We start from the raw sequence: 16,859 nt of genomic DNA on the forward strand, positions 1-16,859 counted from the left end.
CTCAAGCTTCAAAACACAAATAGCAGCCACGCAGTGGTGGCACACGCCTTTAATCCCAGCATGCAGGAGGCAGAGGCAGGCAGATCTCTGTGAGGTCCAGGCCAGCCTGGTCTACAGAGCAAGATCCAGGAAAGGCACAAAGCTTCACAGAGAAACCCAGTGTCAAAAAACCGAAACAACAACAACAACAACCACCAAAAAAGCCTCCAAAAACCAAATAGCTGAGTGTGGTGTCACACATCTTTAATGCTAGCACTGAGGATGGAGAGGCATGTAGATAGTATGTGTAGGAGGAGAGCTTGGTCTACATAGCAAGTTCCAAGCAAGCTAGAACTATACAGTGAGACTGTCTCAAACAATATCAATACTGAGGATTAGACTTGTAGGCTGTGGTCAGCACTGTGATTATTCACTTCTTCTCTGTGGTATTTAATCCATACCCATGGGGCAGGATATGCATTTTTTTCTACATACAGAAATCCTTCAGTTAGGGATTTCTCCAAGTCCTGAGGTCTAGCCTTTAACACCTTTAAGATTATCTGGGCCATCTTAACCCCATGACAAATTATTTAATTAAGTATAAACAGTAGGTTATTCCATATAAGAGGGAACTGACTGTTCACAAAAAGTGTGAGCAAGAATCCCCACAAAAATCATTGGGAAATACATTTCCCCCATCATGAGATTTCTGGACAGGTCGGCTGAAGAGGCTCCCAGTGTGGAATCTACACAAATACCCTGAGTCAGGGTCACTGTGAGTGATCTTGTTAGGAGTAAATTTCAGCTCTCTCCCTACAGACAATATCTTGAACCCAAACATGCAATCTTACAGAGCGCTCCTTCATTCTATGGCCCTGTGAACTGGCTGAGATCTCTGATGGTCAGTGGACTCTCTACTTGTCCTCTCCACTATTTATCCACAGATCCAGTGACTCCACCCTCCGTCCATGTCACCAACAACACAGTCAAAGTCCTGACTTCTGTGTTCCTGACCTGCTTGTCAAACGACACTGGGGTCTCCATCCGTTGGCTCTTCAAAGGCCAGAGTGTGGAGCTCACAGACAGGATGAAGCTGTCCCAGAACAACAGCACCCTCCAAATAGACTCTGCGAGGATTGAGGATTCCGGGGATTATCAGTGTGAAGTATCCAATCAAGTCAGTTCCAAGAGGAGTGACCCCATCCAGGTGGACATAATAGGTGAGTGACCTCTCCTCCCTTGTTACTCCATAGCTTTCAGGGTGGGGGCAGTTTCTTTATTAACAGAGTGCAGAATGGGTCAAAGTCACAAGGAGGAAAACATTGTTCAGGAAACAAATACAGCCAGCATGTTGATGGATGCATGTTAATCTCATGATAGAACACCTAGCAAGGTGAGCACAGAGCAGCATGCCTTTAACCCCAGCACACCAGAGGCAGAGACAGTTGGATCTCTATGAGTTCCCAACCACCCTGGTCTTTGTAGCCAGTTTCAGATTAGTCAGAGCTACATAGTGAGACCCTGTCTCAAAAGAGAGAGAGCATGAAGCAGGAGGCATAGAATTACAAGGCTGAACTCTGATTAAGTTGTGAGACCTGCTCAATATTAACAACAGTAGATGTCAATATAGCAAATGGAAATGCAAAGTGATTAAGAGTTTAGTGTCTGAGTCAGTCACATAGTCAACCGTCAGACTAGTAATGTATTCATGTTACTCTACACTTCTTTCAACACATTCCAATCTTCTTTAGATTATTTCCAATGCCTAATATGAATACTGCATATTCAACACACTAGTCTTATTGTGTTGAGTACAGTACAAAGATAGGAGGAAACAATACATTTTTCACTGTAGAGATACTTTTTCAAGTAGTTTGTTTCCAAGGTTTTGATCCATAAATATAAAATGCATAGACAGAAAGGACCTGTAATGAGTTTCTTACTACATTTGCATATTTATTCATTTTGTGTGCATGTCCCACACCAATGAGTGGAGGTCAGGAGACAATTTGTGTTATCCAGTTCTCCAGGGACAGGGGATTGAACTCAGGTGGGTGAACCAGCCCTTTATTTGCTCAGCCATTTCACTGGCCCACATTTGTTTGTGCATTTATTTCTGTGTGGCAATTAGGGGTGGCTACTGTATGGGTGTATGGCAGGCCCTCTTCCCAACTGAGCCATCTTGATGGCCCATATACTGAGCTTCTTAACTTCATGCTGACATTTGAAGCATGACATCCCTGCACAAGATGCTTTTTTCTAATTTTTGTTTTTGTTGTGTGTAGTGGTATGTGTGTGTATATATATGGTTTATGGGAATGGAGAGATAGCTCTATAGTTAAGAGCCCTGGCATCTCTTCCAAAGGACAGGGGTTCAATTCCCAGCACCTACATGGAAACTTATTCCTGTCTGTAACTGAAGTTCCAAGGAATTCAACAACCTCTTCTGTCTGCCTCAGGTACCATTCATTCATCTTCTGTAGAGACACATATGCAGCCAAAAGGCCCAAATGATGCATCAGGTATCATAACAAAGACATCATTTGAAATCCAGTTTCAAAATGTTTTCATCCTGTCTCCTAAAAGTCTGATGACCTTCAGCTCTGATCTTTGATCCATGTAGAGCTGATTTGTATATGTTGTTAGTGAAGGCTTAACTTCATTCTTTTACCTGGATATCCCATTTTCCCCGGACATGCCTTGTTTAACTGATTATTCATTCATCATTGAACAATCTTAGCAGCCTGATCAAAACTCATCTGGTCAAACAGGGTCAGATGGACAGCAAGAATGCCTTCAAGGTTCTGTAACTCAATAGGACAACTCTGTTTCACACCAATAAATACAAAAGAGCCAAAAGAAATGAATTTTTTTTTATATTTTTTTCTTTTATTTTTTTTCTTTTTTATTAAGATATGTTCTATTTGTGCTGGGTAGTGGGGCACGCCTTTAATCCCAGCACTCGGGAGGCAGAGGCAGGCGTATCTCTGTGAGTTCGAGACCAGCCTGGTCTACCAAGTGAGTTCCAGGAAAGGCGCAAAGCTACACAAAGAAACCCTGTCTTGAAAAACCAAAAAAAAAAAAAAAGATATGTTCTATTTGTTTTACATATCAACCACAGATAACCGTGTCCTCCCTTCTCCTACATCCCATCCTTCCCCCCACAACCCACCCCTCGTTCCCACCACCCCCAAGGCAAGGTCTTCCCTGGGGAGTCAGCAGAGCCTGGTACCTACATTTGGGGCAGGTCCATTCCCCTCCTCCCTCTACCATGACTGAACTAAGTGTCTCAGCATAGGCACTAGGTTCCAAAAAGCCAGCTCATACACTAAGGACAGGTCCCAGTCCCACTGCCTGGGGTCCTCCTAAACAGTTCAAGCTACACAACTGTCTCACTTATCCATAGGGTCTAATCCAGTTCCATGGGGATTCCTAGGCTATTGGACACAGTTCATGTGTTTCTACTAGTTTGGCTAGTTGTCTCTGTACTTTTCCCAATCATGGTCTCAATATCTCTTGCTCATATGATCCCTCCTCTCTCTCATTGATTGGACTCCTGGAGCTCCACCTGGGGCTTGCCCATGGATCTCTGCATCTGCTTCCATTGTCCCTGGATGAGGGTTCTATCATGACAGTTAAGTGTTTGGCCATCCCATCACTAGTGTAGGTCAGCTCAGGTCACCCTCTCAACCATTGCCAGTATTCTAGAGTGGAGTCATCTATGTGGGTTTCTGGGGACCTCTCTAGCACTCTGCATCTTCCTATTCCCATGGTGTCTTCATTTATCATGATATCTCTTTCCTTGTTCTCCCACTCTGTTCCTGATCAAGGTAGGACCTCCTGCTCCCCTAAGCTCTCTTTGCCCTGACCCTTGCCCTCCATTACCTCCTCTTAACCCCAGCTTGATCATGTAGATGTCATCCATTTCTCCATCACTGGGCAATGCTATGTCTGTCATAGGGCCCTCTTTATTAGGTAACCTCCCTGGAGCTGTGAGTTGAAGTCTGCTTATCCTTTGTTTTTCATCTAGTATCCACTTATGAGTGAGTACCTACCATGTTTGTCTTTCTGAGTCTGGGTTACCTCATTCAGGATGATTTTTTTCTCGTTCAATCCATTTGCCTGCAAATTTCATGCTGTCATTGTTTTTCTCTGCTGAGTAGTAATCCATTGTGTATATCTACCACATTTTCTTTATCCATTCTTCAGTTGAGGGGCATCTAGGTTGTTTCCAGGTTCTGGCTATTCCAAATAATGCTGCTGTGAACATAATTGAGCATGTGTCCTTGTGGCATGATTGAGCAATCCTTGGGTATATTCTCAAGAGTGGTATAGCTGGGTCTTAAGGGAGATCAATTCCCAATTTTCTCAGAAAGCAGCATACTGATTTCCAAGACATCCATACAAATTTGCACTCCCACCAACAGTGGAGGAGTGTTCCCCTTGCTCCACATCCTCTCCAACATAAGCTGTCTTCAGTGTTTTTGATCTTAGCCCTTCTGACAGGTGTAAGATGGCATCTCAGAGTCATTTTGATTTGCTTTTCTCTAATGACTAAGGATGTTAAGCACTTCCTTAAAAGTCTTTCAGCCATTTGAGATTATTCTGTTGAGAATTCTCTGTTTAGCTCTGTAGCCCATTTTTAATTGGACTGTTGTGTATTTCGATGTCTAATTTCTTGAATTCTTAAATATTCTGGATATCAGCCCTCTGTCAGATGTGGGGTTGGTGAAGAACTTTTCCCATTCTGTAGACTGTCTTATTGACTGTGTCTTTTGCCCTACAAATGCTTCTCAGTTTCAAGAGGCCCCATTTATTAACTGTTGCTCTCAGTGTCTGTGCTATTGCTGTTATATTTAGGAAGTGATCTCTGGTGCCAATGCATTCAAGCCTTTCTCTTCTTCTCTTACTTCCTATTTTCTCTTCTATCAGGTTAAGAGTAACTAGATGTGTGTTGAGGTTTTTGAACCACTTGGATTTAAGTTTTGTGCACAGTTCCAGATATGGATCGATTTGTAGTCTTCTACATGTTGACATCCAGTCATTCTAGAACCATTTATTGAAGATGCTTTTTTTCCATTGTATTTTGGGTTTCTTTGTTGAAAATCATCTACTCATAGGTGTCCGGATTAATGTCAGGGTCAAGAACATTGCAGTCTTTAGTAAGTGGATCTCCGAAATATCAGCACCATGTTTGGAGTGGAGTCTTTTGGCTTTCTGGGAAGGTGCAAAAGCATTGAATTTCCAGCCCATGTCTATGGGAATGAGCAAAACTCAGTCTTCCCCAAAGTGTCCTGCTCCATCCATATGTCTAATGGCCTCCTGGTTCTCTGATTTCTCTGAGTGATAGGGATGGAGCTTGCAATGTGAGGAGGAGGTTATCCAAGTCTTGGAAAGCCTTAGGTTGTGTGAGGGACTTTCCATGGTTAGGAGAGCCTCAAGGTCAAGATTTCTTTCTGTGCCTAACACAAGCTTTCCTGTCCCTCCATTTTCAGTATGATCTCCATGACCTACAAGGAACACCCAAGGCTTTCAAATGTGCTCACATTCTATTCTACAAATTGGAGGAGAATATTCCCTACAGATGGATACTAGACCTTTGCTCCCAGGTCTGCTCCTGTCTCATGAATGAGGTGGCTGGCTCAGCTCTGACTTCATGGGATGAAAAGAGTGGGTGGAGAATGTGCCTGGGAGCCCTGTTCTGAGTCAGGGTGAACCATGTCACTTACAGTTGATGATACCCTTTTTCTTGCTCTTTTCAAGGGTCAAAAAACAAATGTCAGCTGAGTGTGGTGGCACACATCTTTGATTCCAGTAGTGAGGAGGGAGACACAAGTAGATAGTGTGAGTTTCAGACCAGCCTGGTCTACATAGCAAGTTCCACGTGAGCTTGGTCTGTCCAGTGAGAGCCTGTCTCAAAAATATCAGTACTGAGCATTAGAGTGTCAGGCTGTGGTCAGCACTGAGTCTATTCACTTCTTATCTGTAGTATTTAATCCATATCTGTGGAACAGGAAATACAATTTTTCTACAAACAGAAATTCTTCAGTTAAGGATTTCTCCCAGTCCTGAGGTCTAGCCTTTAACACCTTTAAGTTTAGCTAGGCCATATTAATCCTATGACTAATTTTTTAATTAAAAAGGCTATTTCATAAAGGCAGGATCTGACTGTTCACACTCACAGAAAATATGAGCAAGAATTCCCACAAATATCATTGGGAAATACATTCCTCCCACTCACCTACTGCCCCCAAGTTTTCTGGACATGTGGCCTGAAGAGGCTCCCAGTATGCAATCTACACAAATACCCTGAGTCAGGGTTACTATGGGTCATCTTGATAGGAGTAAGGTTCAGCTCTTTCTTCACAGACTATATCTTGAACATGTGACCTTGCAGAGGGTCCCTTCATTGTATGGGCCCTGGGAGCTGTCTCAGATCTCTGAGGGTGAAGGACTCTAAGCTGCTTCCCTCCATTGTTTCTTCACAGAACCAGTGACTAAACCCTCCATTCAATTCAGCAACACCACGGTCAAAGGCCTGACCTCTGTGTTCCTGAACTGCTTGACCAATGACACTGGAATCTCAATCCATTGGCTCTTCAAAGGCCACAGTCTGACGATCACGAATAGGATGAGGCTGTCCCCGAACAACAGCACCCTCGAAATAGTCCCTGCCAGGAGTTCACATTCCGGGGACTATCAGTGTGAAGTATCCAATCAAGTCAGTTCCCAGAGGAGTGACCCCATCCAGGTGGACATAATAGGTGAGTGACCTCTCCTCCCTTGTTACTCCATAGCTTTCAGGGTGGGGGGCAGTTTCTTTATCAACAGAGTGCAGACTGGGTCAAAGTCACAAGGAGAAAAACATGGCTCAAGATACAAATAAAGCCAGCTTGGTTTGGAGTGGAGCTTTCTGGGAAATGGCAGAAGCATTTTATTTCCAGCCCAGGATTATGGGAACAAGCAAAACTCAGTCTTCCCCCAAGCCTCCTGCTCCATCCCTATGGCTAATAGCCTCCTGGTTCTCTGGTTTCTGGCTGAGAGGGATGGAGCTTGCTGTAGCAGAAATCTTAAAAGTCTTATTAATTAAATCAAACCTGAGGCCAGTTATTGAGGTGAACACTGGAAGATCAAAGAGACAGAACAAGCCACAGCTAACCTCACCTGGCCAACTTCTCAGCTGATCTTGTTTCCTCAGACTGGGAGCCTCTGTGTCCTCATCCCAATGGCTCTCAGCTAAACTGTGCTGCTAGAAGCCTGAAAACTTAACCAGCCAAATGCTTCTAGTTTCTGGTCCTCACGCCTTCTATACCTTTCTGGTTTCTACCACCACTCCCTGGGATTAAAGGCTTGCTTTCTGGGATTAAAGTCATGTGTCACCATGCCTGGCCGGTTCCAGTGTGGCCTTGAACTGACAGAGATCCACAGGAATTTCTACCTCTGGAATGCTAGGATTAAAGGTGTGAGGGCCATATTTTTCTAGCCTTTGTATTTAGTGGCTGTTCTGTCTCTGACCCCAGATAAGTTTATTAGGGTGTATAATATTTTGGGGAAAAAATACCACCACATTTCCCCTTTTTTGTCTAAAATTTAAAAAAGCTTATAACTAATACATGAAAAATTATATCCAATAAGTATATACAATATACACAGTCAATATTACATTAATGATGTCTAGTGCATTAACATTTGACAGATTCAGACAAAAAAACTCCATTAATATATAACAATGTCCAGTCCAATAACATTTGACAAATTCAGACAAAAAATTTTCATTACTTATCTTATTTAAAACAAGTAGTTCCTGTTTAAAAGTATTTTTTTCTTTTCATAGTAGATTCAGTAATCCACGTTTTGTCATTTTTATATCTTCCCCTTTTCCTTTTTAGTGTAGATGCAGTGATCTACCCATTATTCCTATTAATTATCTTTTTTCTCAGAATAGATCAATGATCTATCTCATTTCTTTTTTTTTAAACAAAAACTCTGAATCTAATCTTCTTGTTCAGCTTTTTTCCTGACCATTAACAATTAACAACTTGTAGCCAACTGTCATAAACAATGACAATATCCCAAACTCATTAAATGACCAAAAACATCCCATTCCAACTCTTGGGAATGTGGGTGTTGTTTTCTTAAAATTACTTCCTGCTTTCTAGGGGTGAAGACATCTTTAAGGAATCCTGAAAAGAAAGTTTCGGGGTTAATTGTCAAGTCCTATATCATTTGTTCAGTTTCTGCATATTGGGAAAATGCAGGGCTTATCACAAGTCCTTGCTCAAGTAGTCTGTCAGGCAGGATCATCTCAGCTAGCCATCTGGAAATTGTCCTAAACAATTTGTAGTCTCAAGTTGATCTTTCCATGGTGTTAATCAGCTTAATGGTTTTATCATAGTCCACGTGGAATCATCATTGTGGGATCCTATCATCTTTTAGAAGATTTCAAAGACACTGTTAGGTGTGGTCATGTTTCCGGCAGACATTTTTATTATTTATTTATTTATTTATTTATTTATTTATTTATTTATTTATTTATTTATTTATTTAATTTATTTGTGCCTCCTCTGCGGTTTGGAGTAATCACAGTCTGATAAATGTCTGTCTCTCCCAACCATGAACGTTCTTCCCTAGAAGAGAAAATCTTCACAGCAATTTCTCCCCACCATTTGTCTTGCCAAACTTTTCCAAACTGAACTTTGCCTATGCTTTCTTGTAACATGATGGTCCTGGCTATTCTTCTCTGAACGAGCAATGGTAAACCTTTTGTTCCAGCTAGTGGCATCACTGCAGTGACCAATAGGATAAGAAGGAGCCAGCAACTCGGAGCCGTAGCTTTTGCCTCCATGGTCCCACTACTGTTTGTGGTTCAGCCCAGGCCCAAGTTTCTCCCAAGTCTCCTAGGCTGGCCTCAAACTCAGGATCCTCCGGCCTCTGCCTCCTTCAGTAAATCCAACCAGTGTCCTTCACCACAACTGGTTGAGGGTAGCTTGGGCCTGAGCTGGGGTCCACAAGGCCACAGGCAAGCAGTTTTTTCATGAATTCATACCATGAACTTTGGGCGCCAGATGTAGCAGAAATCTTAAGAGGTCTTATTAATTAAATCAAACCTGAGGCCAGTTATTGAGGTGAACACTGGAAGATCAAAGAGACAGAACAAGCCACAGCTAACCTCACCTGGCCAACTTCTCAGCTGATCTTGTTTCCTCAGACTGGGAGCCTCTGTGTCCTCATCCCAATGGCTCTCAGCTAAACTGTGCTGCTAGAAGCCTGAAAACTTAACCAGCCAAATGCTTCTAGTTTCTGGTCCTCACGCCTTCTATACCTTTCTGGTTTCTACCACCACTCCCTGGGATTAAAGGCTTGCTTTCTGGGATTAAAGTCATGTGTCACCATGCCTGGCCGGTTCCAGTGTGGCCTTGAACTGACAGAGATCCACAGGAATTTCTACCTCTGGAATGCTAGGATTAAAGGTGTGAGGGCCATATTTTTCTAGCCTTTGTATTTAGTGGCTGTTCTGTCTCTGACCCCAGATAAGTTTATTAGGGTGTATAATATTTTGGGGAAAAAATACCACCACATTTCCCCTTTTTTGTCTAAAATTTAAAAAAGCTTATAACTAATACATGAAAAATTATATCCAATAAGTATATACAATATACACAGTCAATATTACATTAATGATGTCTAGTGCATTAACATTTGACAGATTCAGACAAAAAAACTCCATTAATATATAACAATGTCCAGTCCAATAACATTTGACAAATTCAGACAAAAAATTTTCATTACTTATCTTATTTAAAACAAGTAGTTCCTGTTTAAAAGTATTTTTTTCTTTTCATAGTAGATTCAGTAATCCACGTTTTGTCATTTTTATATCTTCCCCTTTTCCTTTTTAGTGTAGATGCAGTGATCTACCCATTATTCCTATTATTTATCTTTTTTCTCAGAATAGATCAATGATCTATCTCATTTCTTTTTTTTTAAACAAAAACTCTGAATCTAATCTTCTTGTTCAGCTTTTTTCCTGACCATTAACAATTAACAACTTGTAGCCAACTGTCATAAACAATAACAATATCCCAAACTCATTAAATGACCAAAAACATCCCATTCCAACTCTTGGGAATGTGGGTGTTGTTTTCTTAAAATTACTTCCTGCTTTCTAGGAGTGAAGACATCTTTAAGGAATCCTGAAAAGAAAGTTTCGGGGTTAATTGTCAAGTCCTATATCATTTGTTCAGTTTCTGCATATTGGGAAAATGCAGGGCTTATCACAAGTCCTTGCTCAAGTAGTCTGTCAGGCAGGATCATCTCAGCTAGCCATCTGGAAATTGTCCTAAACAATTTGTAGTCTCAAGTTGATCTTTCCATGGTGTTAATCAGCTTAATGGTTTTATCATAGTCCACGTGGAATCATCATTGTGGGATCCTATCATCTTTTAGAAGATTTCAAAGACACTGTTAGGTGTGGTCATGTTTCCGGCAGACATTTTTTATTTATTTATTTATTTATTTATTTATTTATTTATTTATTTATTTATTTATTTATTTATTTAATTTATTTGTGCCTCCTCTGCGGTTTGGAGTAATCACAGTCTGATAAATGTCTGTCTCTCCCAACCATGAACGTTCTTCCCTAGAAGAGAAAATCTTCACAGCAATTTCTCCCCACCATTTGTCTTGCCAAACTTTTCCAAACTGAACTTTGCCTATGCTTTCTTGTAACATGATGGTCCTGGCTATTCTTCTCTGAACGAGCAACGGTAAACCTTTTGTTCCAGCTAGTGGCATCACTGCAGTGACCAATAGGATAAGAAGGAGCCAGCAACTCGGAGCCGTAGCTTTTGCCTCCATGGTCCCACTACTGTTTGTGGTTCAGCCCAGGCCCAAGTTTCTCCCAAGTCTCCTAGGCTGGCCTCAAACTCAGGATCCTCCGGCCTCTGCCTCCTTCAGTAAATCCAACCAGTGTCCTTCACCACAACTGGTTGAGGGTAGCTTGGGCCTGAGCTGGGGTCCACAAGGCCACAGGCAAGCAGTTTTTTCATGAATTCATACCATGAACTTTGGGCGCCAGATGTAGCAGAAATCTTAAGAGGTCTTATTAATTAAATCAAACCTGAGGCCAGTTATTGAGGTGAACACTGGAAGATCAGAGAGAAAGAACAAGCCACAGATAACCTCACCTGGCCAACTTCTCAGCTGATCTTGTTTCCTCAGACTGGAAGCCTCTGTGTCCTCATATCCCAGTGGCTCTCAGCTGAACTGTGCTGCTAGAAGCCTGAAAGTTTAACCAGCCAAATGCTTCTAGTTTCTGGTCCTCATGCTTTCTACCACCACTCCCTGGGACTGAAAGGCTCACTTTCTGGGATTAAAGGTGTGTGTCCCCTTGTCTGGCCAGTTCAAATGTGACCTTGACTGACAGAGATCCAGAGGGATTTCTACCTCTGGAGTGCTAGGATTAAAGGTGTGAGTGCCACCATTTTTTAGCCTTAGTATCTAGTGGCTGGTCTGTCTCTGAACCCAGATAAGTTTATTAGGGTGTTCAATATTTTGGGGAACACAATACCACCACAGCTTGCAGTGTGAGGAGGAGGTTATCCCAGTCTTGGATAGCCTTAGGTTGTGTGAGGGACTTTCCATGGTTAGGAGAGCCTCAAGATCAAGATTTCTTTCTGTGCCTAACACAAGCTTTCCTGTCCCCTCCATTTTCATTTTATGACCTCCATGACCTACAAGGAACACCTAGGGCTTTCAAGTGTGCTCCCATTCTTATTCTCCAAATTGGAGGAGAATATTCCCCACAGATGGGCACTAGACCTCTGCTCCCAAGTCTGCTCCTGTCTCAGTTCTGACTCCATGGGATGGGAAGAGGGGGTGGAAAGGTGCCTTGGAGCCCTGTTCTGAGTCATGGTGAATCATGAAATTGACAGTTGATGATGCTCTTTTGCTTATTTTTCTCAAGCTTCAAAACAAAAAAAAAATAGCAGTCAGGCAGTGGTGGCACACTTTTAATCCCAGCATGCAGGAGGCAGAGGCAGGCAGATCTCTGTGAGGTCAAGGCCAGCCTGGTCTACAGAGCAAGATCCAGGATAGGCACAAAGCTACACAGAGAAATCCTGTCTTGAAAAACCAAAACAACAACAACAACCAAAAACCAAATAGCTGAGTGTGGTGTCACACATCTTTAATGCTAGCACTGAGGATGGAGAGGCATGTAGATAGTATGTGTAGGAGGAGAGCTTGGTCTACATAGCAAGTTCCAAGCAAGCTAGAACTATACACTGAGACCCTGTCTCAAACAACATCAATACTGAGGATTAGACTTGTAGGCTATGGTCAGCACTGTGATTATTCACTTCTTCTCTGTAGTATTTAATCCATATCCATGGGGCAGGAAATAAATTTTTTTCTACAAACAGAAATCCTTCAGTTAGGGATTTCTCCAAGTCCTGAGGTCTAGCCTTTAACACCTTTAAGATTATCTGGGCCATCTTAACCCCATGACAAATTATTTAATTAAATATAAACAGTAGGTTATTTCATAAAAGAGGGACCTGACCACAGAAAGTGTGAGCAAGAATCCCCACAAAAATCTTTCAGAAATACATTCCTCACAACCGTGAGATATCTGGGCTTTTGGGCTGAAGAGGCTCCCAGTGTGGAATCTACACAAATACCCTGAGTCAGGGTCACTGAGAGTGATCTTGTTAGGAGTTATTTTCATCTCTCTCCCTACAGACCATATCTTGATCCCAAACATGCAATATTGCAGAGGGCCCCTTCATTTTATGGGCCCTGTGAACTGGCTGAGATCTCTGAGGGTGAAGGACTCTCGCTGGTCCCTCCACTATTTATCCACAGATCCAGTGACTCCACCCTCCATCCAAGTCACCAACACCACAGTCAAAGATATGCTCTCTGTGTTCCTGAACTGCTTGTCAAACAACACTGGGATCTCAATCCATTGGCTCTTCAAAGGCCAGAGTGTGAAGCTCACAGACAGGATGAAGCTGTCCCACAACAACCGAACCCTCCAAATAGACTCTGTGAGGATTGAGGATTCTGGGGACTATCAGTGTGAAGTATCCAATCAAGTCAGTTCTAGGAGGAGTCACCCCATCGAGCTAGACATAATAGGTGAGTGATCTCTGTTGCCCTCTTACTCCAGTGTTTGGAATTAGGCCCAGTTTCTTTATCAACAGAGTGCAGAATGGGTCAAAGTCACAAGGAGGAAAACATTGTTCAGGAAACAAATACAGCCAGCATGTTGATGGATGCATGTTAATCTCATGATACAACACCAAGCAAGGTGAGCACAGTGCTGCATGCCTTTAACCCCAGCACACCAGAGGCAGAGACAGTTGGATCTCTATGAGTTCCCAACCACCCTCGTCTTTGTAGCCAGTTTCAGATTAGTCAGAGCTACATAGTGAGACCCTGTCTCAAAAGAGAGAGAGCACAAAGCAGGAAACAGAATTACAAGGCCAGCTCAGATTACATTGTGAGACCTGCTCAATATTAACAACAATATATGTCAATATAGCAAATAGAAATGCAAAGTGATTAAGAGTTTAGGGTCTGAGTCTTTCACACAGTCAATATTCAGAAACTAGTAAAACATTCATGGTACTCTACACTTCTTTCAACACATTCCGATCTTCTTTAGATTATTTCCAATGCCTAATATGAATACTGCATAGACACTAGCCTTATTGAGTACAAGACACAGAGAGGAGGAAACAATACATTTTTCATCATAGAGATACTTTTTCAAGTAGTTTGTTTCCAAGGTTTTGATCCATAAATATAAAATGCATAGACAGAAAGGACCTGTAATGAGTTTCTTACTACATTTGCATATTTATTCATTTTGTGTGCATGTTTCAACCCATAAGTGGAGGTCAGGGGACAATTTGTGTTAGCCAGTTCTCCAAGAACAGGGGATTGAACTTAGGTGGGTAAACCAGCCCATTATCTGCTAAGCCATTTCACTGGTCCACATTTGTTTGTGCATTTATTTCTGTGTGGCAGTTAGGGGCAGGTACTGGGAGGGAGTATGGCAAGCACTCATCCCAATTGAGCCATCTTGGTGGCCCATATACTGAGTTTCTTAACCTCATGCTGATATTTGAAGCATGACATTCCTACATTCCTGCACAAGATGCTTTTTTTTAAAAATAACTGTTTTTTTGGTGTGTAGTAGTATGTGTGTGTGTGTGTGTGTATGTGTATATATATATGTGTGTATATATATATATATATATATATATATATATATATATATATATATATATATATATATATAGGTTTATAAGACTGGAGAGATAGCTCAATAGTTAAGAGCCCTGGCATCTCTTCCAAAGGACAGGGGTTCAATTCCCAGCACCCACATGGTAACTTATTGCTATCTGTAACTGAAGTTCCAAGGAATTCAACACCCTCTTCTGTCCTCCTCAGGTACCATTCATGCATCTTCTGTAGAGACATATAAGCAGCCAAAAGGCCCATATGATGCATCTGGCATCATAACAAAGATACCATCAAAATCCAGTTTCAAGGTGCTTTCATCCTGTCTCCTAAAATTCTGATGACTTTCATCTCTGATCTTTGATTCGTGTAGAGCTGATTTGTATATGTTGTTAGTGAAGGCTTAACTTCATTCTTTTACCTGGATATCGCATTTATTCCAACATCCCTTGTGTAACATTTTTCATTTATCATTGAACAATCTTAGCAACGTAATCAAAACTCATCTGGTCACAGAGGGTCAAATGGACAGCAAGAATGCCTTCCAGGTTCTGTAACTCAATAGGACAACTCTGTTTCACACCAATAAATACAAAAGAGCCAGAAGAAATGAATTTTTATAAATTTTTTCTTTTCTTTTTTAAGGTATGTTCTATTTGTTTTACATATCAACAACACATAACCCTGTCCTCCCTTCTCCTACCTCCCATCCTCCCCCCCACCCACCCCTCATTCCCATCACCCCCAAGGCATGGTCTTCCCTGGGGAGTCAGCAGAGCCTGGTACCTACATTTGGGGCAGGTCCAATCCCCCCCTCCCTCTACCATGACTGAGCTAAGTGTCTCAGCATAGGCACTAGGTTCCAAAAAGCCAGCTCATACACTAAGGACAGGTCCCAGTCCCACTGCCTGGGGTCCTCCTAAACAGTTCAAGCTACACAACTGTCTCACTTATCCATAGGGTCTAATCCAGTTCCATGGGGATTCCTAGGCTATTGGACACAGTTCATGTGTTTCTACTAGTTTGGCTAGTTGTCTCTGTACTTTTCCCAATCATGGTCTCAATATCTCTTGCTCATATGATCCCTCCTCTCTCTCATTGATTGGACTCCTGGAGCTCCACCTGGGGCTTGCCCATGGATCTCTGCATCTGCTTCCATTGTCCCTGGATGAGGGTTCTATCATGACAGTTAAGTGTTTGGCCATCCCATCACTAGTGTAGGTCAGCTCAGGCACCCTCTCAACCATTGCCAGTATTCTAGAGTGGAGTCATCTATGTGGGTTTCTGGGGACCTCTCTAGCACTCTGCATCTTCCTATTCCCATGGTGTCTTCATTTATCATGATATCTCTTTCCTTGTTCTCCCACTCTGTTCCTGATCCAGGTAGGACCTCCTGCTCCCCTAAGCTCTCTTTGCCCTGACCCTTGCCCTCCATTATCCCCTCTTAACCCCAGCTTGATCATGTAGATGCCATCCATTTCTCCATCACTGGGCAATGCTATGTCTGTCATAGGGCCCTCTTTATTAGGTAACCTCCCTGGAGCTGTGAGTTGAAGTCTGCTTATCCTTTGTTTTTCATCTAGTATCCACTTATGAGTGAGTACCTACCATGTTTGTCTTTCTGAATCTGGGTTACCTCATTCAGGATGATTTTTTCCTAGTTCAATCCATTTGCCTGCAAATTTCATGCTGTCATTGTTTTTCTCTGCTGAGTAGTAATCCATTGTGTATATCTACCACATTTTCTTTATCCATTCTTCAGTTGAGGGGCATCTAGGTTGTTTCCAGGTTCTGGCTATTCCAAATAATGCTGCTGTGAACATAATTGAGCATGTGTCCTTGTGGCATGATTGAGCAATCCTTGGGTATATTCTCAAGAGTGGTATAGCTGGGTCTTAAGGGAGATCAATTCCCAATTTTCTCAGAAAGCAGCATACTGATTTCCAAAATATCCATACAAATTTGCACTCCCACCAACAGTGGAGGAGTGTTCCCCTTGCTCCACATCCTCTCCAACATAAGCTGTCTTCAGTGTTTTTGATCTTAGCCCTTCTGACAGGTAAGATGGCATCTCAGAGTCATTTTGATTTGCATTTCCCTGGTGACTAAGGATGTCTGTTGGCAGCAGACTCTGAACAGGGCTTGTGCATAGCCTGTTGGCTTGCCCTAAGTTGCCCTAAGGTGCCCTTTTGTCCTTCCTCTTTTCCTGTGTCAGTGAGTCACAGGATGTTTATGATATAGCTATTGCTGGAACATTGTCTCAAGAATCAGCTCTCTGCTTGTGGTCTTTCTGTCTGGCTGAGCTGCTGGGATGCGGATGGGAACCTGACCCCTTGGAGAGTAGGAAGTAGCAAGGTATATAAGGCTGATGGATAGTCAATAAATGGGCTCTCTTTGAATGAAAAACCACGGTGTGTCCTGAGTGCTCCTTAATCTCGACATCCCTCGGCAGTTCTGGGTCACAGGCCATGTGGGTCACTGCAGATGTCTTTCAGCCATTTGAGCTTCTTCTCTTGAGAATTCTCTGTTTAGCTCTATAGCCCATTTTTAATTGGACTGTTGTGTATTTTGATGTCTAATTTCTTGAGTTCTTTATATGTTCTGGATATCAACTCTCTGTCAGATGTGGT

The 16,859-nt window shown here is 42.3% G+C and overlaps 1 protein-coding gene across 16 annotated transcripts in view; it reads left to right on the forward strand.

Moving 5' to 3' along the window:
• Positions 1-16,859, forward strand: part of LOC143273511 (cell adhesion molecule CEACAM5-like) — a 386,206-nt gene that overhangs the window by 161,139 nt on the left and 208,208 nt on the right. For 11 of the 16 annotated variants that reach the window (XM_076573549.1, XM_076573535.1, XM_076573531.1 and 8 more), the window contains 2 exons: positions 924-1,199; positions 6,468-6,743. In XM_076573549.1, coding sequence (XP_076429664.1) covers positions 924-1,199; positions 6,468-6,743 — 552 coding nt within the window. Of the gene's footprint in view, positions 1-923; positions 1,200-6,467; positions 6,744-12,720; positions 13,120-16,859 lie in introns of all 16 variants that reach the window. The other 5 variants (XM_076573591.1, XM_076573600.1, XM_076573588.1 and 2 more) reach the window with 1 other exon arrangement.

Source organism: Peromyscus maniculatus, chromosome 1 (assembly GCF_049852395.1).
Source record: "Peromyscus maniculatus bairdii isolate BWxNUB_F1_BW_parent chromosome 1, HU_Pman_BW_mat_3.1, whole genome shotgun sequence".
Lineage (NCBI taxonomy): Eukaryota > Metazoa > Chordata > Mammalia > Rodentia > Cricetidae > Peromyscus > Peromyscus maniculatus.